Source organism: Pleurodeles waltl, chromosome 8 (genome assembly GCF_031143425.1).
Source record: "Pleurodeles waltl isolate 20211129_DDA chromosome 8, aPleWal1.hap1.20221129, whole genome shotgun sequence".
In the NCBI taxonomy this organism is placed as follows: domain Eukaryota; kingdom Metazoa; phylum Chordata; class Amphibia; order Caudata; family Salamandridae; genus Pleurodeles; species Pleurodeles waltl.
Window position 1 is genome coordinate 1,257,383,148 of NC_090447.1, and position 26,598 is coordinate 1,257,409,745.

The following is a 26,598-nucleotide window of genomic DNA, read 5'->3' on the forward strand; positions in this document are numbered from 1 at the left end:
ATGGCAGGTACCTTAATGCGAATAGTCACATGGAATGTGAGGGGGCTGAACTCTTTTGTAAAACACTATAGGATACATACATATCTTAGACGACTAGGGGCCCATATTGCTCTCCTGCAGGAGATGCACTTGTTGGATAACAAAGTGCAAAAATTACAGAAAAAATGGCAGGGCCAGTTATACTCGGCAACATATTCATCCTACGCCAGGGGTGTGTCAGTATGGGTGACCCCAGGGACACTGTTCCAACTAGTAAGCCTCAAAGCAGATGTGCAAGGCCCATATATCTTCTTGCACGGAGAGTTAGACGTCCGCGAGCTCTGCATTTTAAATATTTACGCCCCCAACTCGGACGATGCAGAGTTCTTTCATAAGCTCCAATGTGAACTAATACCCTATACGGGGATGCCCATCATTTGGGCCAGTGATTTTAATTGTCTTAGATGGTACTCTAGATAGAAGCCCGCCAAAGATGGGCACAAAGCCTAACATGACTGCCAAGCTCCGCGAAATCATGTATAATGTACACTTAGTGGATATATGGAGAGAGATGTACCCCACTTCCACAACCTGTTCTTGCTAAACTCCCACACATGGGGCAAATAGCACAATAGACAGATTCCTTCTTGCGAATGACGGAACCCTAGATGTCCGTTGAGCTGTCTATCAGGTCAGATTTCTGTCGGATCACGTCCGCTACTATTAGAATGCAGTAGACACACACCTAGACCGGTAATCCCCCTGTGGCGCATGTGGCCTGAGTTACTTGGAGACCAGGAGTATAGGCGAGACATTCATGAAGCTTTGAATGGTTATTTCAGTAAGAACTGGGCCACGACTCAGAACCGTGGCATAGAATGGGAGGCCCTTAAAGTTGTCATATGAGGCGAAAGCCTTACAAAAACCTACAGTATTAGGAAGGATAATTATGTCCCCAAGGACTTTAGATAGAGACTGTATCAAGAGGGGGATCGCTCGGGTCACATGCTCGCCTGGCTACTTCGACATGAAAGTCCCATCCCCATAATCCTATCGCTCCGGGGTCCGACTGGGGAAAAGATTTTAGGACAAGCATGTGTGAATCTCCATTTATGCGAGCACCTAAAGGCTATATACAATTCACTGAAGTGCAACGATAGTTGTTAAATACAAGAATACCTAGAAGGCCTCTAGTTGCCCCGGCTTACGGATGCTCAGATTGAGGATATGGATGGGTAGGTGTCCCTGGAAGAGCTGCAACAGGCCCTGGGGGGGTATGGCCTCTGGGAAAAGGCCAGGCCTTGATGGCCTCCCAGATGAGTTTTATCAGGCATATTCTGCAATACTTCTTCCCCGATTGTTGGAAACGCTCCATGAGTCACGAAGAGGGGTCTTTTGCCAAAACAGTTGAGAGTGGCATTGATTGTTATGCTCCCAAAACCGGGGAGGGATACTGCAGACCTGGGCTCTTATAGGTCGCTGTCTATGCTTAATGTTGATGTGAAACTCCTTGTCAAGGTACTGGCAATGCCATTAAGACAGGTGGTGACTCATTTGGTGGGAAGTGATCAATGTGGTTTCATACCTGGGAGGGGGACCCACATGAACCTACGGAGATTATCGCATGTCAAGCATGAGACGCGTAAACTTGCTAGCCACGCAGCATTGGTAGCCTTCGATATAGAGAAGGCATTTGATACTCTGTCCTGGGAGTACTCGTGGGCGGTTCTGCGTAGGATGGGTATAGGACAATACTTCCTATCATGGTTTCATCTACTCTACACATTACTGCATGCCCGGGTGCATACTGGGGCAATAGTGTCCGAGGCATTTGATATTGAGCGGGGCACACAACAAGGTTGCCCCTATCCCCGCTACTGTTCGCTCTAGATATGGAGCCCCTAGCTATACAGTTGCGGACAAGATTGCAGAAATGGGGCATACAGGTTGTGGCAACAACACACGTTATATCTCTGTATGCAGATGATGCTCTGGTGTATGTTACAGACCCGGAACAGTCGGTCTCACTTTTATTAAAGCTGATGGACGATATTGGTAGGGTATGGGGCCTCCGAGTTAATACACAGAAGACAGTGTTGTTCCCAATGGCTTGCCTGTCGGCGAGGGCAGAGGCAGAGCTGCCACGGATGGATCTGGAGTGGGAATCTGAGTCCTTTCAGTATCTAGGTATGCGGGTGACACACTCCCCTCAATTACAATATGACTTAAATATGGGTACAGTAATGGCTGGCCTACGAGCCTGGGTCCAATTCTGGACTACCCTCCCACTGTCAGTTATGGGCAGAATTGCAATCTTACTCCTGAGATGTCTCTATGCTGCAGAACTCGTTCTGTGAAATACCGACTCCTCTTTTTCGACAGTTAGACAAATTACTTCTGTTGCTAGTCTGGGCAGGTAAGATATCTAGAGTTCGCACTGAAGTGTTGAGGTTGAATCTGGTCGACGGAGGACTGGGTCTGCCCGATTTGCACCTATACATGGCGGGCTTGCTGCAGTATGCAGCCATGTGGTGTGATGATGGCCCCAACTGGGAGAAAAATCTGTTATAGGGCTCAGTTTGTGTGTCTCGCCTACCATGCTTATTGATGGGTGGCGCTAGGCTTCCACATGATGTCCCCTTCCTGGTAGCGCAGGGTTGGCGGGTGTGGGAGCGGGCTGCTATGAGGGTGTTACGTAGAGCACCATATGCATGCTTACTACCTCTCTGGTGGTTGCATCCCTTTGCCAGGGCTGCAAAAGCACTGGAATTTGCGAAGTGGCGAGACAGCGGTTGTAACACTGCGGGTGATCTATATGAAAATAACACGTTTATTACCGGGGAAAAAACTGAATCCCTCTTTGGAATTGACCAAGGTCAATTTCTGCAATACGCAAGCCTGTCGCAAACTGCCAGAGGGATTTGGACCTCTTTCCCCAATGAACCTACCAAATCTCACCTTACAGTAATGCTGGTTGACCCTGGATGTGAACGGAGTCTCCTCTCCCGGCTCTATAAAGCTCTAAAAAAGGACAGGCAGATAAACATCACAGGGACAAGGGACCGTTGGGATGCAAACCTCAAAACTCCACTTACAGATGGGGAATGGACTAGAACCTGTTCCCTGATACGGAATGCAACTAGTAATTCGAGATTTAAACTGACACACTTTTATTATATACACAGGGCTTCCCTGACACCACACCGCCTCCATAGAATATTCCCAACAAGACCAGACCGATGTGCTCGATGTGGCGGGTCCTCTGCTACTTTTGAATTCATAGCATGGTCATGTAAGCCTATTCAACCCTTTTGGTGCCAAATAGTGAAGACACTGAGGGAGGTGACAGCTGTTGATGCGGGGGAAACCATGAAACATTGCCTGTTGGGGCTAATCCCCACCCCAAAAAAGGGCGCACAGTTGGTGCTTATCTTAGCCAAGTGACGCACTGTGATCCATTGAGCGAGCCCGGCCCCTTCGTTGCATGATACATGGCAGGCTGATCTCGTTGAATGGGCGACTGCAGAGGAATGTCGACTGCGTAAAGTACAATTAGATGAGCATACGGAACGTGATCTGGAACGTTGGAGAGACATGATTTATGGACTGTTAGAGGAACCGGTAGAAGTTGGGGAAGACGCCTCAGAAGGTGCTTCCACTAGCTGAGCCCAGATATTGGCCGACCTGGCTGGACAGTGCATGAGTGGGTTTTGCGGGAGTGTTTGGGAGTGACTGGGGGGTGGGGGTACTCTCTCTCTCCCCTTCCTGTTGATTTATTACTTTGTTGCATGTGGCCCCACCCTTTCTCCTGCTTGACTGGGGGACCCTGCCTGGGGCCGGGGAGTAATGTCTGTTGGCCCATGTGGAGATCTCCTGTTGTTTGGAACATATCCGCAGTTAAGTTAAACTTAATAAATTAGATTGGCAATATTAAAGTTCAATGGTTGGGACTGCAATGCCTTAATGGTTGTGTCACTTATAGTTAGCGTTACCCATTTCTCCAATACCCATGTATTATACAACGGGCAACGATCGCTTATGCAGTTATCTTAAGGGTGTGTTGATCGTTCGCCCCCCCTGTGTAGGTAACACTATATAAACCGCTGAAAACTCTGTTAATGGCATGTTTTGTTTGACATAATGACTGACTGTTTGAACTAAAAATGCTGTGCTGATATAATGTAACTCATGAAACGGTGCAATTCATGTGTACGTTATTATATATTGAATAAATACACTTTTTTAAAAAGAAGATGTCTTCTTTCGAGTATTATTAATACAGATAACTCTACCAAACCTGTTTACTGGAACACACTGCCCTCACTTACGATATTTACATACAGTGGAGCTAAGCTATAGAAGCAAACATATGACTTATTGGAAGTTTGGAACACTGGGTGGTTAGTAATATATTCAAACTTTGACATTTTTCTGCTACATACCACGGGGACTAAGCGCACCAAGGAAAATAACGGTGGACATTATGATTTTCTTCTCTTTTTCATTTCCTTAAACAAACACTTAAGGTGTTATCTAGCCTGACATCTATCTATCCGCATCTTTGCCCACATAAGCTATATTTCCTATAGTGGATATCAACACATTTGCTGGGTGCACACATCGCACTATCTATTTACATCTTTATATCACACTTGGTGAAGGCATGCCACATTTTTTAGCTTGGTAGTCACTTGACATAAAGCCAGTGCATATTGTGTACACCAGGTTCATGTACATATGTTCATTTTTATACCTTAAAGTCTTGACAAAGTCACTTTGTGACGAAACACGTGTTGGCTGTCAAGTACGAACAACTGTAATGAAGAACTGTACGTGAATATGAATTGAAATGAGATTTCACAATAAAAGAAGATTTGTCTGAAACACAAATGACTTTATGATTTTCTATTGTTCGAATGACTAGAGTGCTTTGGTTGTAATGTCTAAAACAATTTGTAGCCTGTCTGTCCCCATTTACATTTACACCTGGCAACACCACCAGGAACAGTTCTCTTTTGATGTGGTCAACACTTCTGCCGTACTGGTGAAAAAGAAACTGCGCAGGAACATCGTCTGTCTGTGTATTTCCTACTATAGAAAGGCAACTAAACATGCTTGTCGAGAACATCAGGAACCAAAATAACTCTTTATGCATAAATTCCAGCTTTGACCACCCTTGTAAGTCGGTTCATGTTCATACCTTGGATTTGTCAAATCTTTCAAGAGTGTGTAGCAGCTTCGCAAGATTTATTTTTGTATCTTCTTCACAGAAGAAAATCCATGATGAGTTTTTTCCGTAGGACGTTGAAAATCTTAAAAAAAAGAAATAAATGTTTACTTAGCAATAATTTGCAACTTTGTAGTAAGTATTTCCCACACTATTCCTCACAGTGAGATGAACGAGTTACTTACCTTCGGTAACGACTTTTCTGGTGGATACATAAGCTACCTGTGGATTCCTCACCTAATGAATACTCCCATTGCGCCAGCATTCGACGGAAATCTTTTTCCTAGCTTCTGCACATCGACGAGGATGTCACATTTGCCCACACGACGCCGTCTGACGTCATACAGGCAATAGGAGGTCCTCGCCGACGTGCCGAAGTCAGTACCAACATTTTTTACGTGCCTGAGAACAATAATCCATTGAGATGAAAGACAATAGCCATATTTAATGACATTGTAAACAACACATCATTGTGAAAAGATGGACTACTAATTTAATATATATATATATTTTTTTTTTAAAACAAGTAAATAAATATATAAACTATATATAAAAATATATATACATATATACATATACACATATATACATAATCTATACCAATCCTCAAAGCCAAGAGGAGCACACTCAAGAATTACTTGGTCAGACCAAACAGGCAACGGGGAGGCGGGTGGGACCGTGAGGAATCCACAGGTAGCTTATGTATCCACCAGAAAAGTCATTACCGAAGGTAAGTAACTCGTTCTTCTGATGGATACAACTACCTGTGGATTCCTCACCTAATGAATAGAGTCCCAAAGCAGTACCGCGCTCGGTGGTGGGTGCCTGAATGGTCAAACCAAGAAATCCTGCAGCACTGACCGTGCAAAATGGCCGTCCCTTCTGACCTCAGAGTCCAAACAGTAATGTTTCGCAAAAATGTGAAGGGACGACCAAGTTGCGGCCTTGCAGATGTCGACCACCGGAACACCCCTGGCCAAGGCCGAAGTGGCCGACTTAGCTCTGGTAGAATGAGCTCTAATACCATCAGGAGGATCCTTCTTTGCTAAAGAGTAACACATTTTAATGCAAAGAACAACCCACCTGGAGAGTGTTCTCTTGTGGACTGCCTTTCCTCTCCTCTTTCCCACGTATCCGATGAAAAGCTGATCCTCCAGCCTGAAATCCTTCGTCCTGCCTATGTAGAAGCTTAACGCCCTCTTTGGGCCCAAGCGGTGTAGTCTCTCTTCTTCCTTTGAAGGATGAGGCGGAGGATAAAACGTGGACAGAGTAATTGTCTGTGCCAAATGAAAGGGTGAAACAACCTTCGGAAGGAAAGCAGCCTTGGTCCTCAACACCACCTTATCCCCATAAAAAGTTGTATAAGGGGGTTTTACCGATAGAGCCTGCAACTCACTCACTCTCCTTGCAGATGTTATAGCAACCAGGAAAACTGTTTTAAGAACTAACAATCTTAAAGGGCAAGAATGCATAGGCTCAAAAGGGGACCCCATAAGGAAAGTTAGGACCAAGGACAAATCCCATTGAGGCATAACAAAAGGATTTGGAGGAAATTTATTCATAAGGCCCTTCAAGAATCTAAGTACTATAGGAGATTTAAATAATGAAGGCTGGTCTGGAAGACAAATAAAGGCTGACAAGGCAGACAAGTAACCCTTAACAGTAGCCACTGCACAACCCCCCTGTGCTAAAGACAAAGCAAAAGATAAAACATCCGACAAATGAGCACGTAAGAGATCAATCTGCCTCTCTCCACACCATACCACAAATTTAGACCACCTATTAGCGTAGATAGATTTAGTGGAGTGTCGCCTGGCCGCTAAGATAACAACCACTACATCAGGCGGGAGAGAAAAGGAACTCAGGTTGCCCCGTTCAATCTCCAGGCATGAAGGTGCAGGCTCTGGAGGTTGGGGTGTAAAACCTGCCCCTGCGACTGCGAGAGGAGGTCTGCCCTGAGAGGGAGACGGAGCGGAGGGAACAGTGAGAGTTGGAGAAGGTCGGAATACCACACCCTCCTTGGCCAATCAGGAGCAATTAAGATTACTTGGGCCCGGTCTTGGCAAATTTTCCTCAACATTTGAGGAATCAAGGGTATGGGGGGAAACGCGTAAAGCAACTGGTCGCACCAGGTTCTCTGAAACGCGTCCCCCAACGCTCCTTGCACCGGATACTGGAGGCTGCAGAATAACGGGCAGTGCGAATTCTCCCGGGTGGCAAACAGATCTATCCAAGGAAACCCCCACATCTGGACGATTAGACAGACTTGATCTGGATGGAGACGCCACTCGTGGTCGGCCGAGAAATGGCGACTGAGACTGTCCGCACGTACATTCAAGACTCCGGCCAGATGATTTTCTACCAAGCAAATCTGATGGTCCTTTGCCCAGGACCATAGCCGAAGAGCTTCTCTGCAGAGAAGGTACGACCCCACTCCTCCCTGTTTGTTTATATACCACATCGCGGTAGTATTGTCCGTCAGGACCTGAACCGACTGACCGCAAAGGGATGGGAGGAAGGCCTTGAGAGCCAGACGTACAGCCCGTAACTCTAACAGATTGATATGAAACATCTCTTCCTGTGGAGACCAAATCCCTTTGATCTCCAGGTCCCCCAGATGAGCTGCCCACCCTAGAGTGGAAGCATCCGTTATGACCGTGGTCACTGGTGGAGGCTGCGTGAATGGCCTTCCCCGGGAAAGATTGTCGTCCGCAATCCACCACTTCAAATCCGTGGCAGCATCCCTGGAGATCTTGACAGAACCTTCGAGATCTCCTTTGTGTTGAGACCACTGCCTTCGGAGGCACCACTGAAGAGCCCTCATGTGCCAGCGAGCATGGGTGACAAACAGTATGCAGGAGGCAAACAGACCGAGCAGACGTAGGACCTTGAGGACTGGAATGAACGCTCCACTTTGAAACATTGGAACCAACGCCTGAATGTCTTGAATCCGCTGAGGCGGAGGAAAGGCTCGATTCAATGTTGTATCCAGTACTTCCCCTATGAACAGGAGGCGCTGAGAGGGCTCTAGGTGAGATTTGGGCACGTTCACCGAAAAGCCCAGGTCGAACAACAACTGGGTTGTCGACTGCAGATGATGCAACACAAGCTCCGGGGACTTGGCTTTGATCAACCAGTCGTCCAGGTAAGGGAATACTGCTATCCCCTTCCTCCTGAGCTCTGCTGCAACCACCGACATCACCTTCGTGAAGACTCGAGGTGCTGAAGTAAGACCAAACGGGAGGACCGCAAACTGATAGTGCTGCGACCCCACCACAAAACGGAGATACTTCCTGTGCGACTTGAGTATCGGGATATGAAAGTAAGCATCCTGCAAGTCGACAGACACCATCCAATCTCCCTTGTTCAGCGCCAAAAGCACCTGAGCTAGGGTCAGCATCTTGAACTTTTCCTGTTTGAGGAACCAATTCAAGATCCTTAGGTCCAGGATTGGTCTCAACCGACCATCCTTCTTGGGAATCAGGAAGTACCTTGAATAACAACCTTGACCCTTTTCCTGCTCTGGAACCAACTCCACCGCGCCCTTTAAAAGGAGGACTTGAACCTCCTGTTCTAACAACAGGAGGTGTTCTTCTGAACAATAAGATGGGCTGGGCGGGATGGGGGGCGGAAACTCCCGAAAGGGAAGGGTGTAGCCTTTTCTCACAATGCTGGTAACCCAGGCGTCTGATGTAATGACCTCCCACTTGTGAAGAAAATACAGTAACCATCCCCCTACAGGAGAGGAGTGAGTGGGAATTGGTGGAAGCCTAAGGCTGCTTCCCCTGCTGCACCCCTCCAGAGGAAGAGGAAGAGGCAGAGTGCTGCTGAGAGGCTTCCCTGGTACGGACCCTACCCCTCCCCCTAAAAGATCTATAGGCGAGAGAAGAGGTAGGCTGTTGGAATTTCCCCCGAAAGGAGGAGGATGAGCCACGACCAAATCCTCGAAACCTCCTAAAAAATCTGGAGGAGGCAGAAGAAGTGGCTTGTAGTCCAAACGATTTGGCCGTGGCCCTGCTCTCCTTAAACCTCTCCAAAGCCGAATCTGCTTTGGCACCAAAGAGCTTGTCCCCATCAAAAGGGAGGTCCAACAGGGTCGACTGCACATCCGAAGAGAACCCTGAGTTGCGAAGCCAAGCCTGTCTTCTCGCAACCACAGCCGTGCCCATCGCTCTGGCCACCGAGTCAGTTGTATCCAACCCAGATTGGATAACCTGGGTTGCAGCAGCTTGAGCGTCTGACACGAGATTCAACAGCCCTTGAGGAACCTCTGTACACGTAGATGTTATCTCGTCCATCAGAGCATAAATGTACCTCCCCAAAATACACGTAGCATTGGTGGACTTTAACGCCATGCTACATGACGAGAACACTTTCTTTGATTGCATATCCATCTTTTTGGAGTCCCTGTCCGCCGGCACTGATGGAAAAGATCCAGGCGCAGATCTTGTCGAACAGGAAGCCTGGACCACCAAGCTTTCAGGCGTAGGGTGTCTGGAAAGAAAGCCAGGGTCAGTTGGTGCAGCCCGATACCTCCTGGCCACAGACCTATTGACAGCCAAGGAAGATACCGGCTTCTTCCAGACCTCCAATACAGGTTCCAGCAGCGCCTCGTTAAATGGCAAAAGAGGTTCTGCTGATGTAGAGGCCGGATGTAAAACCTCAGTCAGCAGATTTTGCTTCGCCTCAGTTACCGGCAAAGGCAGTTCCAGGAAGTTAGCTGCCTTCTTTATCACAGCATGAAAAGTGGCCGCCTCTTCAGTATACTCCCCTGGAGATGACAAGTCCCACTCAGGGGAAGTATCAAGGCCACTAGCTGTGTCCAGCCCATGAAGACCCTCGCCAGAGTCCTCAATTTCTCCTTCCTCCAGGACATGCTGATACTCTGGTTCTTCCAAGAGACGGAGAGCACGTCTCCTCGAATGCAGCCTCTCCTCAATCCTCGGCGTCGACATGGCGTCAGCAGATGTCGAAGAATGACGCCGATCACCGGATCCGTCCGACGCCGGGTCAACAGGCGCCACAGGTAGCTTCGGCGCCGAACCAGGAGTCGGATGAAGAGAAGACTGCCTCGGAGTCGCAGAAGGCCCAGACGGCGTCACTGGCCGAAACACCGAAGCCGATGGAGCCGAAACCTCCGGAGCTGAAGCCTCTGAAGCCACCGGAGCCAACACCGGCGCCGAGCCCACGTTCCCCAAGGGGAGAAAGGGCATGAAGGGTGCTGGTCGCAGTGGAGCCGGAGTACCCAAACTGAAAGCCAAAGGACCCGAAGGCCCAGCCGGTGCGCCCCCTGGAGCCATCTGCTGAAAGATGGAAAACATTGCATTTAAAAATGCGGTATTATCGGCTCCAGGGGCCAGAAAAGCCGGATACTGGGGTGCCTGGATCGAAGGCGACACCGACGCCGGCCTCGACGTCTGCAACGTCGGTGAGAACATTTGAGGCTGTGGCACCTCAAATACTGAAGGCGGCTGGCCCGAAGACCCAGGCGAAGTCGGCGAGGCTGGAGAAGGCAACGATGGATGAGGAGTGACTGTGGGACTGACCTCCCAAGTCTTCCGACGCCGAGTCGATGGCGACCTCGACCGAGACCTCTCCTTACTCGACCGGCGCCGTGATTCCCGACGGCGCCGGGAGTCTCGATGATGTCGATGAGACTTCGGCGAGGAGGATTTTCTATGGTGCCTCTTCTCCTTTCTCTTCGACTTCGCCATAAAAAGTTTGGCCTCTCGCTCCTTCAGGGCTTTCGGATTCATGTGCTGACATGAATCACACCTGGCCACATCATGGTCGGAACTCAAACACCACAAACAGTCCGAATGTGGGTCAGTAACCGACATTTTGCCCCCACATTCTCGACAGGGCTTAAAACCAGACTTCCTCTGAGACATAGTAACCTCAGAGAAAAAACACACAGCCAAAAACACACTGTAACTGCCGAACAGCAACAGTAGCTCCCTCGAAGATAACCGTTTCGAATGGCACGGAAAAAAGGGAACTGACGTCGTCACGTCGGCGAGGACCTCTTATTGCCTGTATGATGTCAGACGGCGTCGCGTGGGCAAATGTGACGTCCTCGTCGACGTGCAGAAGCTAGGAAGAAGATTTCCGTCGAATGCTGGCGCAATGGGAGTATTCATTAGGTGAGGAATCCACAGGTAGTTGTATCCATCAGAAATCTTGTGTATTGTAAGACTATGAGAAAAGGAATGAATGAAAATGCAGCGGCTTGCCTAAAGTCTCCTGCTCACTGTAGGGTGAGTGGATGGCAATGGATACTTGACAGAAGACTCCAAGCATAGCCCATATTTAAGGGAGTAGGCCCCCTGTCCCCTCCCTTTTTCAAGCATGATGGACACTCCAGCTGGAGTCAGGCAGACAGGCATTTTAAAAGCGCTAATGAGCAGGTGACTGGAAGCAAGAGGCAATCTTTGTGGCATGAAGATTTCACAGCCCAGAGGGAATGACCTCATCAGCCACCCTCATCAGCCCGGCAATGTCTTGTGAAAACTTTCCCCTCATGACCTGGGCACTTCAGTTTTAATCTCTGAAGTGCCAAGGGCTGACTGTCTATCAGTGACGCCTCGTCACAGAGCGGGTTGAGGTGAGCAACTCTCAGTGACCCCATCACATTCTGTGATGTGTTAGGGAAGGCCCTCTTCTCATTGACTGAGCCATGACAAGGTCAGCAAATGAGCAGTCAGCAGGACCTTTTGTCTGCCCATTCCTTGCCCGACGTCTCCAGCAACCACAAGGCCTTTCTGCTTCTCAACCCGGTTTCACCGCTGTGGCCCAGTAAGTGTTTGTTTAACAGTGTGTGTGTCTGTATGTGTATTTGTGTATGCAAACTTTGAATGGGTGGGGGTTTGGGTGGGTCTGTATTTGCTTGTGAATGGTGGGGGGGAGTGAGTGTGCATGTGGATTGGCGGGTGTGAGTATGTGTGCGCTTATAAGTGGCTGGGTGGAAGTAATTATGCACATGTGTGCCCATCTCACTGATCAGCCACAAGCTGCTACTGGGAGATTCTCTGGCCATTCAGTGTACCACCAGTTGGTTGACAAAAATAATGTAAAAAAAAATCTCAAACCAGTACTTTTACCATCTGAGAGTGCTGTGCCTAGTGAGAGAGGATGTGTTATTAAAAAGACCATACAATAGCAGTAAAATGCATTCTTTAGTACTGCGGACCTGGGTAAAAACTACTGCAAGCAAATGTCTTGGTGAGGAGTTATTTAAAAATTTCATGTGCCAGAAAACACCATTAATTAGCATTGGAGTTATGCAACAATGCAGGACCAACATATACCCAACATTCACAAATGCTATGCAAAATATAAAGGTTTCTTATGAAAGAAAAACACACACATTCACCTGATCCAACTGAAAATGTTATTCTCTAACATATAATGATTCTGTCTTGCATTGAAGTTTTCTCAGGAAAACTGTATTATTAATTATTAACACCACCCCTTCTAATACCAAGAATGAAATACACAGTGTTTCAAAAGCAGAGACCCTTCGCTTCTGTGGAGTGCACTCAGCAATAAATATGCTTTGATGTGCAATCTTCTTGTGATAAAAAAAGTGCTTCTCTTTTATGCTCCGTAATTCATTTGTGTTATGAAGAGGGTCCCCAGTTTTGAACTTTGTGTCCACGGCCTACAGAAGTACCTCCTTTCACTAAGAAAGTGAACAGCAGAAATGTATTTTGAAATACATTTGTATATTCAAAGTGTCTTTCTATTTCTAAAGGGCACTAGCAGATTGAAAACAAAAGACCTTCAAAAGAGAAATATAATGTTTGGGATTATCTGTGATACAAGCACCCACCTAATTCTGGTGTAACATAGATTTGCACAAATAATGAAACTAAACATTTTCTTCACAAGGTTTCATTATTGACGATCTGTTTGAATTGGAATTTTTACGATTATTTTTATGAATGAGAAAAGAAGCCCCTACACATGCAGTTCATCAACTGTGGGACACTGATGTTTTCACGTCATTCCTACAAGTTTAATTCCTGACTGCAACAATCAAAAACTGAAATGTGACCAGTTAACGTGTGCCAGATGCACTGTAGAACAAGTGTCATGTCAGCTAGAAACACTTTTTGCTGAACTCCACAGGTTATTAAGCAAGTGGTTGAATATGTGGCAAATACATTAGGTCCACAATAAGGCAAAAACTCTACATGCACATAATTACATAACTACATTGTCGCTGATTATATTTCAGGCATAGAGAAATGTCTTTATGTACTTAACATTAAACCTTTTACCTTTGTGACGTTGTGCTGATTCTATTTTGAAGTTTCTCTAGCGGCTAAGCTCACACTAGCGGAATACTTTGTATTTTTTTTATTTTTTTATTCTTTGGTATATAAGTATTGATTCTCATAATAAAAAATACAACAAAAATAAACACATAGATTTGAGAAATACAGTCACACAACTGAAAATTTGAAGATAAAATAATAAGAAATTAAAAGAATAAAACAAAGAATCCAAATCACACGGAAAAAAACATTAAATGGCAATGGCACAGTGTGGCATGTACCTGTATCCCCATGATGATGTTTGAAGGGGTAACACCGTGGCTGATTCATTAGCTAAAAATGTTGCTTTGTCTACAACCGCTGATAGTGCTATGTATTTTGTAAGATATTCATGTTTTCCTGTACCAAAACTAAAGGATGTTTTCCCAATTGCAGGATCAAGCTCCACAAGTGCAAAACAGTCCTGGCTCAAGCAGAAATGTAGAAGAAACCCAGAGGGGGTTGTCGACAGACAGTGCAGGGTGTGTGGTCGCACCAGAATTTATATTCCCCAACCTTGCATGGTTGTATCACTGAACTGTCAAGGTCAGTAGGGAAGGCATTATTGGTTCCATAGAAACCTTTTGTCATGCACCCTTCCTCAGTCGCGGCTCGCGGGTTGCAGATGGCGCGGGGCACACAGGGATGGGGGTAGGGTGACACATTACATTAAGAAAAATATTTTAAAAACACAATTCCCTCACTCCTGGATGCGCCGCTCCTTCGTCTCGCTGCAAACACATGCACCCAGCCTGCCCTGTGGCCAATCCTGACGCTGCTCAGAGCAGCATCAGGATTGGCTGGGAGCACCCAGCTAGGGTGCTCCCAGGCAGACTGGGAGCCTGTGTAGGCTCTCTCCAGCCCGGCAACTGTGTTGCTGGGCTGGAGAGACCCTTCTGCGCATGTGTGTTTAGCGGCCAAACATACATGCGCAGTGAGGGGAAGTGCTCAGCACTCCCGCCCATTGCTCCTCAACCCCGTGGCCCTGCCCCTTTCCCCCCAAAACAATAATAAACACAGTTTATTATCGTTTTTGGGGAAAAGCTTTGCAGCTGCTGCTGCTGGTGTGGGGGCGACGCTTCTCCGCCCTTATGGAGGAGCCGCCCCTGCCCTTACCTAGCACAGTTACTGTCATTCCTGTGCCAGCTGCTTATTACACATATCTTGGAAAAGGGATTAAGGCCACCCCCACTGCTCACCCTCAAGTGCACTTTATCCAAATGCCTAAATAAGCAAATTATACATTTTTAAGCCATCTTTTTGGGAAGTTTTTCTTTTTTACAACAGTACAGAATGTGGTATCCGCCCCAGTGTGGCAGGCCCTATGTCAGTTCTCAGCTTGCAGTATGAAATACAATAGCACTATACCCACCCTGATCCTCCAACGTGAGCGACAGGGGAGGGGGACAGAGAGGACAGGGAGTTAAGGATGTTCCATACATTGGACCAGGCCCTACAAGCGTTCACTGTGTCTTAGTGGTCAGTCTGATGTGGTGAAACTGCCATGTGATCTCTGAAGGGTGAATAGCAGCTCATCCCAATCTGCCGCAATAGGTTGCACCCGCAGTCCACGTGCTTCCTCTCATCTGAGTGTTGTGGCTTCAGCCGTACCCAACTTAAGTGTTGATGCCTGCCAATGTGCCACCCCTGGGAGTCCGCTAGCCTTCCAGTGCATAGCGATTAATTTGCATAAATTTACGCTTTTTTTAGCAGTGTTAAGTCAATGAAGCAGTACACGCATGATGAAATTATATATACATCCTAGTTATTGTGTGTATGTTCTCATAATTGTGCCAGTACAGGTAGCTTTATAGTAGCTAAAGGGTTACTCAAAGATTTTATCCCTTAATTCAGAGTACTGTCCCGGATCGCAAGTGACCACAGGACACATTTGATGTCAGCACAAGTGCAGTCAGTATCCAAGGGTTTAGGGGTAGACCATTGTGAATATCACAGATTCTGTGGAAAAAGCAGAAAGTAGTAATGGTACTGGAGACAGTTAAAATTCCCCGATTCCCTGCCATCAGTATTATGGTCTCTCAGAACAGTTCCTTCCCAGAAGACAACATTGAGCCCATATGAAATAATCAAGGGCCATTTTATGTTGCTGCCCCCAAATTCCCCAGTCTCTACTGGCAAGTTGGATTTACAACTGAATGATGAAGCAGTCTGACAATATTGCAGAAAGCTTACACAATGTCTTTGCAGTGTTCATTCTCAAGTGCAAGCAACCTTACCGGAATGTCGTCCAACCGGGTCCCTTAATTCAAGCTGGTGACTGGATGTACTTATACATACCGACGATGAACACTGCACTGCAGCCTTGCTGGTGTGGACCCTTTCAGATCCTCCTCATTACAAACACATCTGTCAAATGTCATAATTTGGCAACATGGATCCACCTATCTCTTTGCAAGCCAGTTGTTCCTTCTAGAGACAAGGGTGCTCCTGCTTCTGGACCCATGCCTGGCTTGGATCCCCTGCCAGAACTGTTACTCATTTCACCCCACTGTCTACCAGTGGGCCAAGTTCTTTGCATCCACCTTCTTTGAATGCTCTGCATCACCACATGATGCTGTCACTGTAACCTCTTTTCATTACCATTTCTGTCCGAGGTAAGTAGCCTCCTCTTCCTGAATATGCGTCTGGTCTGCTATGTTTGCTGCTGCACTAAGTATCTGGTTGGATACATTATTGCTGTAGAATGAAGATTTATTCCACGATGGAAATGTACTTGCATGGACCCGATACGCTGCCTAAAGGAGTAACTCCTATGTTTGCTGTTGGAAAAGTACATACAGAAAATTAATTGTTCCTCTTGTTGGATTTGCACACACATCATGCTGATATGGGGGAAAGCATTCCTTTGATCCGAGTACTCATCAGTTATAATGGCACTTGCCTTCAAATTTTCCATTACAGGCTCGAACGACAGAGTGTATCGGCATAAACCTCACTCTCTACCAAAGCTTTGAAAAGTTTACCAATCCTCTGAGCTGGAACATGCCAGATATAACTCATCTTGCACTCACTAGGAAAATATTTATTTGCATGTACCAAGAAGCAAACTTCTCCAGTATTTCTGTTAGACATTGTAATTATGATGCAATTGTAGAGAACATTTGTTTTCAAACAACCTACTTTGCAGTACCGTCTTCCTCATAGACTATTGTTTCCTAAGGGCCACCAACACAGGGGTCACGCCTATTTCATTTGGGGGTCACAAGCTTACACTTACCTTTCCCTGGACTATGATGGGACTTGTTAACCAGGATGTTCCCACTGTGAGATACTTGATGGTCATCCTGCAGAAGATCAGAGGGGTAGACAGGCTGTTCTACTATTTCTGTCTTAATTTGTACGGAATATCTCTTGCTTTAGATGAGATAAGAAATGCAGAGATGACAAAAGAAATTGCTAATTCTACCACAGTAGTTTTAGGAATATTGACAGAGCAATTAGACATCTATGCCAAGATTTTCAAGCAAATTAGAATGGCATTACATTACATTTTAGAGTCTGAAGTGGGAGAGGTTTGCTATTGTAGGTACTTAATATTGCACCCACTGTCCCAAAAGTTCCCTCAGCACACATTGGCAATGAGCTCATATTAAAGAGAGTGCTAGGAAACTACACAAGAAACAGAGTTGGACAGTTCTAAGTCCTAATGGCATCTAGACGTGGCTCAGGGGAGTCTTTAGACGTTAGGAGATTAAAATATTTCACTGGAATAGTTGTAATTGTGGCTTTTTTGTATATTTCAATAAAAATTAATAATATGCATCATCCTATGTTTTTGCAAAAATAAAGGCACTGGCAAAATCTATACACCTGCCGCTTGCGAGAATGACAGGAGAGTGATAATGAAGATATGAAGAAGGAAGCGATGAGGCTCTTTTCTATTGAATTGTTATAGGTAATGTTTCCTCTTGGAAAAAAGGGGAGTTGGTGGGAAAATCATATATTCCTATGCATTTCAATATTATTGTTTTATATATCTTCGAATCTCTGTGTATACTGATGTATCTCATAATCACATATGTAAGTTGTTCCTAATGGATCTGAAGTTTCCCCTAGGCTCGATTTTGCTTGTTAACTTTCATGAATTTAGTAGGTCCATAAACCATTTTTTCAAGGTAGCACATCTGCATATTTTAAAAGGTATAACCTCGTTTTCAGTATTTGGAAACTGGAAGAAGTATTTCAAGAGAATATTGAACTCAATATTCAATATTCATGAATAAGATCTCCTCAAAGATGTCACATACTTCCTCCAGGAGTGAATCCTGCCACCTGTCCTTTAAATAATATTTAGCTGAAACTAACATGTTCTGTCACATGATTAAGTTCCATACACTTGTATTGAGAGAAAATGTATACAAGGTATCCTAAAATTCATGCTTTTAGCATTAGGCTCCAATTGATCCTTTTCAGACGACAACTCTGGTCAATTGAAATATTAGTTTTTTATTACTTCTTATGCTGCTTGATATTTTGCTTTAAACATGTTAGACTAGAGCAGGGGTCTCCAACGTGTAGCTCATGAGCTACTAGAGGCTTTCAAGCTACCCATAAATAGTTCTCCTGTTTGTAGCCCAGCCTACAAAAACTGAAAAGTTTATATTTGAGACAAACATGTAAACTTGTCTGATGCGGTCAGTATTAAAGTTCTAATTATATTCGTAGCTCTGGATGATTTTCATCAACAAACGTAGTTTTTACTACAAAAAAAGGTTGGAGACCCAAGGACTAGGGGCTTCCTGACATATTTTTTTTTTGAAAACCCACAAAACGACAGTAGGTTGGTCACAAACTATTGCTGTATGTCTAACACATTTACTATAACCATTTTTGTGAAATAAAATCTGTAAGCTTTGTCTACCAAACATGTGTCAAACTTTCATCAGGCTTGAATGTCGGTTTTATTTACTGATTTAGAAAGTTCGATGTTGTATGCTTTGTTGACCTTTAAAGTGCAATGCATTTAAAAACTGCCTTCTGAACTAGAAAGCATCTTCTAACTAACTAAACATTTTCTTCAGTGGACATACATAATTTCTTTCTTGACAATATATTTATTTTAAGGTAACGAAAAATCGTCCTTGAGAAGGGACCAAAATGAAAGTCCTTATTCGAGAGGGGAACACCTAACTGTGAGGGGGCTGGGCAAATATTAAATAAAACAAGTCAGGCAACTTGAATGGGTAAAACAAATACTGTGTCCATAAATAGTACAAAAACCAGAATCCACTACCAAAATTATGATATGTCCAGGTGGGATAGGGGTTGGTGGGGGAGTCTGAATCATCTTTTTGACTTGGGGCAAAAGTTCCTGGGCACCCAAGATCTCAGTCTTCACCACAACAATGGAAAGTCCTCCTCAGATGTTGACTTCAAATGCCTGGTTGTGGAAGGACCAGATACCTCGTAGGAAAAAGAAAACACAGGCGTAGAAGAGGAAACAGGTATGATGGACAAACTGGGAGACAGGACAAGAAAAGGTGGGGCAGGTTAGAGAGGTGGAAGCAGTGAAAGGCCTTCTAGGAAAGAGGTTATGAAGCCACAAAGTTCAGAGCTGGTTGGTGATGTTCTCTCAAGAGTGTCCTATGGACTCCTTGAAAATAGCCAAGGACACATTCTGAAAGAAGGGATTGGGGCACATAAGAGGGCTGTAGAATGTAAGGGGCAGATGTGTCCCTTGACAGTTGTTGTTCTTCTGGGCGGGCACTAGTAGGAGTAAATGATGCCCAGGCAATAGATTTAAGGAAGAGTTGGGTTTGGGTCCAAATGGTGGTGGGTCAAACAAATAAATGATAGCAACTCCTAGAAAACCAAGGGGACAGGGTATTACTAGCCAGGAAAAACCTGATTCCCTGTTAGAATGTTTGACAATTCATGCATAAACGTATATGTAGTATAGCATTAGAACACTGTAAAAACAATCCCTGAACTATTTAAAATCTCATTAAAAATATATTTATGATAATTTGTCAACTTGTCATTTAACACAACATCACCAACCCATAAGACACATACAATTTCATAAAATCATTTCATCAATCATACACAGGAAGAAATATAAACATTCAGTTACAAGTTTAGCTTGCAAAGAAAACATGTCCATTATTTCACGTCATTGTGTAAGTATGAATTGATATTTCATGTACAATTGATCAGTGCTTAAATGAATTATGGGAAAAGTTTTGTTTTCGCATTTCAGTGGAATAGGATTATAAAACCACCCGCCTCTGTACTTATTGTATTAGTATTTGTCCCAGACGAAAATATGATACTGTATTTTTACATTAAACGCAGAATCTATAAAACAGAAGCAACATTACCATTATTCATATATTTCCATTCAATACTTCGTTACAATATACACGTTATCCTACATACAAGAATAATAAAACATAACCACCAAGTTAACTAGAAACCTATCCCCATAAATTATCTCTCTTCATCTGTTCACAGTGTTCTGAAATACAACCACAACTGCCACACATTACATTCTACTAACAAGAATCAACTTTCATCACCCACGTAAACGTCAGTCAGTTCATCAAAAAAGCTAGAGGTAGCGGAAGTGACATCACATACCGTTTGACCTTTACATACGTTCACACACATGCTTACACGTAAACACACACACTCATAGATACACACACTCTCTCACATAACGTCACCTGCACCATGCACACAACATACATTCAAAACTATGTTTGCTTTCCTCAGCTGCTAAGGAAGGTCATATTCCAGCTAAATGTACACTATTTGTATTAAACTACAGAACATAATATGTTATTATTCATTATTTGGGTAATAAAAATTGGCAAAATACAAGGTGTCTGCAGTCCCAAGCAATGTCCATAAGGACAACCTGCCCCTGTGTTTTGTGGCACTGATTGTGCCACCTCTGAAGCCAATGGTCGCAAAGCCAGTGCCAGGAGTCGCAAGGGGCAAGCCAGAGGTCGCAGGTGCAACTCCTGCCGACCCCTAAACGACGTCCATGAACACCCACCATTCTTTTCTGATACTCTTAGAATCCATAAGATTTATCAATCAGGATACCACTAATTCTCCTTACACCACATAACACCTCCTGAGGTATGGACATGGGATTGTGGACATATATTTTATATCGCTCATATACATTACTTACTATCCATACATTCACGTCCACCCTTCAATAACATAGGCAAATAGCTAGCGATCCATAGCAAAGTGTGCCCATCTCATATTGGGAGGCCTCAATTGCCATTTTTTCTACTTGTAAATAACCTATTATTTACAACATGATCAAAAAGACAGGTCACCTCATTACAAATATGTAAAATTAAAACAAAAAAACAGGTTCACTCAGTGTACATTTCGTATTTCATCCTTACATTATTCCCATATGGAGCTCTTAACATAACATAAGCCAATACTTGTCAATCTGATTATCTAAGCTCAAACCATCTTCAGAAGCCTTGAATGTTACATATTTACTAAAATTCACTTCGGATGACCAAAGTATTGCTTAAAACCTTTAGTTTTTTTTCATTATAAAACAAGACTACAACTACCACAATGCAAAGAAAAATCCTGAAGCAGAGAACACATCACGCATGGTCCTCGGACATTTTTCACCCATGGAAACTGTAAAAGTATTAAAAGAAAAAAAAAGCACTCGGAGTGTCTCCTAACTCTTGGAAAGACACCCACTCTAATTTGCATTAACTGTTGACCTTCGGTCTTCAACGTGGTCCTGGCTTTGTTTGTACCAACTCAGCCTTTACAATTCTCCCTTCGATGTCTCTCTATTATAAGGAAGTCTTCAATATAGCTGAGAGGAAACAATAGAAAAACGAATCAACATCTGTTTCCAGAATGTAGGTACCTCCCCTTCAAACAAACTACCTCATACCTTCAGCTGTCCTTACCTCCACTCTTCGTGCCACCATTAAAGCTACGCCGCCAACATAAGCAGGAAGGGATTTTGCCGTCCCGGAAGGCTGCTATTTATCCTACTCCTCCCTCTAACTCACCTGTTGTGCGATTTACAATAAAGCTCCTCACTTTGTTAACAACAAAGTTGTAGGACTAATTTTAACGCAAATATATTAAATAGGCCAAAAATATTAACTATTGAGAAGAGGAACTGTCTACTTATTACCACCCACCTACTTCCTAGGTCCCTCAGAAAGAAATGAGAAAAACTCTGACAATGATAGCCAATGGTTCTATTATGGCGTCCAAAATGTAAAAGTTAAATATCAGTAAATATCACTAAAATGTGTTAAAAAAACAATATGTGTTTAAAATCAGAAAAGGAGTGCTCTATTTGCTGGTACCCCCCTCAATGGAGTATCAGATTTACAAATGCTAATCCTAATTCTCTTTTAAATATCCTTATAGCAATAAACTTTATAAATAATCTGGTCCCATGCCTCTCTGCTATTCAGTCCTACCTTGAAAGAGTTGTGTTTTGTCATATAGTTGGTGAACGTTCCTCAAGAGGGACATTTTCAAAGGGATTTAAACAAGGCAAGGCTGAGGGAATTGTATTGGTGGCCTGGGATGGACATTGTGGTTAACTGTTGTCAAGTATTGTCATTCATGTGCTCATTATGATAGTAACAGGGTTGTTAGGCAGGCACCACTGTCACCACCGTATGTGTTTGATGAGCTATGGAGGAAATTAGGGTTAGATTTTGTAGACCCCCTGGATGTGCTTCACGCTAAGGAACGTTTTGTGATTGTGCTGGTAGATTATGCCACCAAATGGGTTTCGGCGAAATGTGTAAGTATTGTGTCTACTCATATGGTGCTGATATTTCTCAGGGAAGAATCAAATGGAGAAGGCATTCCAGATACAATTGTTACAGATCATGGACTGCAATTTGTATCTGAGGAAATGACCGTTTTCATATTACACACTTACTCACATCCCTTTTCTACCCTTAAGCAATGGTGTGCTTAAAGCTATGTATAAGCTTGTGAAGACCAGTGTGCAAAGAGCTTTACAATGGAGAATGTCTTTGAATGATGCTTTGAGAGACACATTTTGAGAGCATAGAACTACTCCCAAAAGCATGGTAAATGTATCTCCTTTTCAGTGTTTGAGAGGGAGCGCAGCATTTTACACGTTGAATCCTCCAATCCTCTGTGGTTGGAGGAGTTGTCAATGTCTGATTAAGGATTCAGAGAATCGCTGGTCCAGAAACAAAAGTCACCAAAGCAAATATAAACTACAGGGAGTGCAGAATTATTAGGCAAGTTGTATTTTTGAGGATTAATTTTATTATTGAACAACAACCATGTTCTCAATGAACCCAAAAAACTCATTAATATCAAAACTGAATATTTTTGGAAGTAGTTTTTAGTTTGTTTTTAGTTTTAGCTATTTTAGGGGGATATCTGTGTGTGCAGGTGACTATCACTGTGCATAATTATTAGGCAACTTAACAAAAAAAAATATATACCCATTTCAATTATTTATCATTACCAGTGAAACCAATATAACATCTCAACATTCACAAATATACATTTCTGACATTCAAAAACAAAACAAAAACAAATCAGTGACCAATATAGCCACCTTTCTTTGCAAGGACACTCAAAAGCCTGCCATCCATGGATTCTGTCAGTGTTTTGATCTGTTCACCATCAACATTGCGTGCAGCAGCAACCACAGCCTCCCAGACACTGTTCAGAGAGGTGTACTGTTTTCCCTCCTTGTAAATCTCACATTTGATGATGGACCACAGGTTCTCAATGGGGTTCAGATCAGGTGAACAAGGAGGCCATGTCATTAGATTTCCTTCTTTTATACCCTTTCTTGCCAGCCACGCTGTGGAGTACTTGGACGCGTGTGATGGAGCATTGTCCTGCATGAAAATCATGTTTTTCTTGAAGGATGCAGACTTCTTCCTGTACCACTGCTTGAAGAAGGTGTCTTCCAGGAACTGGCAGTAGGACTGGGAGTTGAGCTTGACTCCATCCTCAACCCGAAAAGGCCCCACAAGCTCATCTTTGATGATACCAGCCCAAACCAGTACTCCACCTCCACCTTGCTGGCGTCTGAGTCGGACTGGAGCTCTCTGCCCTTTACCAATCCAGCCACGGGCCCATCCATCTGGCCCATCAAGACTCACTCTCATTTCATCAGTCCATAAAACCTTAGAAAAATCAGTCTTGAGATATTTCTTGGCCCAGTCTTGACGTTTCAGCTTGTGTGTCTTGTTCAGTGGTGGTCGTCTTTCAGCCTTTCTTACCTTGGCCATGTCTCTGAGTATTGCACACCTTGTGCTTTTGGGCACTCCAGTGATGTTGCAGCTCTGAAATATGGCCAAACTGGTGGCAAGTGGCATCGTGGCAGCTGCACGCTTGACTTTTCTCAGTTCATGGGCAGTTATTTTGCGCCTTGGTTTTTCCACACGCTTCTTGCGACCCTGTTGACTATTTTGAATGAAACGCTTCATTGTTCGATGATCACGCTTCAGAAGCTTTGCAATTTTAAGAGTGCTGTATCCCTCTGCAAGATATCTCACTATTTTTGACTTTTCTGAGCCTGTCAAGTCCTTCTTTTGACCCATTTTGCCAAAGGAAAGGAAGTTGCCTAATAATTATGCACACCTGATATAGGGTGTTGATGTCATTAGACCACACCCCTTCTCATTACAGAGATGCACATCACCTAATATGCTTAATTGGTAGTAGGCTTTCAAGCCTATACAGCTTGGAGTAAGACAACATGCATAAAGAGGATGATGTGGTCAAAATACTCATTTGCCTAATAATTCTGCACTCCCTGTATGGTATTATAGTGTACGCAAGACTAAACCAAGGTTTTGGGCTGTTGGTGAATGAGTTCTGGTAAAAAACCCAGGCTTCTTTGAACGAGTATCTCTGCTTACATGGGACCCTTTAAGATGGGGAGGTCAAGAAAAATGTAGTGGTCTTGCATACTGGTGAGATGTGGAACATGTCGCAGAAGATGAAGTGTTCTGGTGATGTGGTAAAGGAAGATCTTGACAAAGAGAATTCCGTTCTGGAAAGTGTGATGGATGGTTGTGAGAATTAGGATGAGAGTTGTGAGGTCACGCGTGCTGGTAGAGCTATTAAGTTTCCTAGTTGGTTAAGAGATTTCAGGTAATCTTTTTAATATTTTGTTCTTATGCATTTTGTTGCTTTCAGAAAAAGGGTATTTATCATTTCCTGGTGTCGATCCTTTGACATCATTGGGATTTATTTTCTTTTCTTTTGTTATTTTGCTTTGTTGGAAGGGAGGTGTATTTTTTGGGCTCTTCTGAGTGATGTTTAGTGATGTCACCGGTGGGGGTTCTTTTTTTTTTTTTTTTTTTGAGAACCAAATTTTATTATTTTTGTTAAACCAGTGAGGGTTCTTAAACAGAATAGAATTCTCAAGGGCCATTTGCTTGGAAGGCTAGGAGGAGGTGTTTTTGTTGGGTATCCTGTAATACTCTGATGGTGCAAATTGTGTTATCATTAAAACCACTTCAACTGGACTCGCTTTGGAGTGTCATTCTTCACCATAACACAACACATATGCTTTTGATCTGTATTGAGGAGGGCTATAAATAGTTCCTGGGGTTAGCTCTATCACCTTTGTTGTGAACAGTGAAGAGGATGGAGCCTCTACACGAATGTGGGACTTTTGCCAATTAGATGAGTGATTGAATAGTGGATATAATATGTTTGCACAGGTTTCTTGGTCAGATTTGTACAAAGAGGCAGGAATACAGGTTGGTCTTGGTGCTCCATTTGGTCTTAAGGATTTTATAGCTAATTTCACCAGTGCTATGGTGATTATTTCTTCGTCATGTTCCATGCTAACTGTGCTGTTAAGATTAGAATTGTTTTTGGCAGTTGTGAAAGCATTAACCCCTGACTTGACACACAAGCAGTATAAAGCAATGATGTGTTCTCGCCAACTATGGAGGCCTACTCCATTCCTCTTGTGATATGACTTTGGTGTGTCCAGGACATTGATTAGTTCATAAAATGTATTTTGATTTTTCATATGAATTAGCTTATAGATCAATTGTCACTTGTATTTGTTATATTTTCTTTATATTTCCCAGATTAACTTTTGATAGCGCCTTTTAAGCCTGAGAATGTCTGGGTCACAGGTTCTGGAGTGAACGATTTTCCTCTTAAGATCCCTTCAATTTAGCCTGATGGATAGCAATGTGGTCATGTACCAGTGATTTACATGATCTGTATGAGGGCATTACAAATAGTGATGTGCTAAACTCCAATAATTATGCAGATTCTTTATAAGCAAAGGCAAAGTGTCTATGCACTGCAAAGGGTTTTCTAGTGCTACTAATGGATCCATTACAGAACTTTGAGTTTCCCAGGACATTAGGACCTCAGGGTCTCTATTTCAGTCTTCCTAATCCTAAAGCTGAATTGAGGTGTCTTGCTACAGGGGTTATTTTTTCTCTGTTTCCTTATGTTGCTTAAATTGGAATTTTCAGCAAGATCAATATAGCTTGTTGCTTGTGAAAGTGTAGTCTTAGATTTTAAACCTTGCACCTGATGCATAAGTATGTGTTATGGCTTTGTCCATCATGTGATGAGATGATAATGACCGAAGATTAAGGCAGTCATTATGAACATGGCAGTCCGGGCCGCCATGCCGGTGGTAATTACCGCCACCAGCATGGGGTCCAGACCGCTACATAATGTTTATGGCATGACCGCCACTTTTGTAACTCTGCCACCGACAGGCTTCCGCCACCAGGCAGCCTGGCGATGGTAGAGTTACATATCCGACAGGGCAGCGATGCCCACCGGATAATGAGGCAATTTCCACTAGACTGGCGAAATGGGTGCCTCGGGTCCCCATGCGCATTTCACTGCCCGATTTACAGGCAGTGAAATGCGCAACGGTGCTGCTGCACCCGTTGCACTGCTACATTGCTGATGGCTCCTGTTGGAGCCAGCGTCAATGTTCAGGCCCAGCTGAATGTACATTATTTGGCCGGCGGGGGCTTCTGCCCATTGGCGGTCTTTTGTTTTCCCGCCAAGTTCATAATGACCCCCTAAGTGTCCGGAAAAGGT

At 44.0% G+C, this 26,598-nt stretch overlaps 1 protein-coding gene across 1 annotated transcript in view; it reads right to left on the reverse strand.

Annotated features, from left to right (window-relative positions):
• Positions 1-26,598, reverse strand: part of B3GLCT (beta 3-glucosyltransferase) — a 902,740-nt gene that overhangs the window by 501,375 nt on the left and 374,767 nt on the right. Inside the window, exon 6 of the mRNA XM_069205575.1 lies at positions 5,180-5,291. Within this exon, the coding sequence (XP_069061676.1) occupies positions 5,180-5,291 (112 nt within the window). The remainder of the gene's footprint in view (positions 1-5,179; positions 5,292-26,598) is intronic.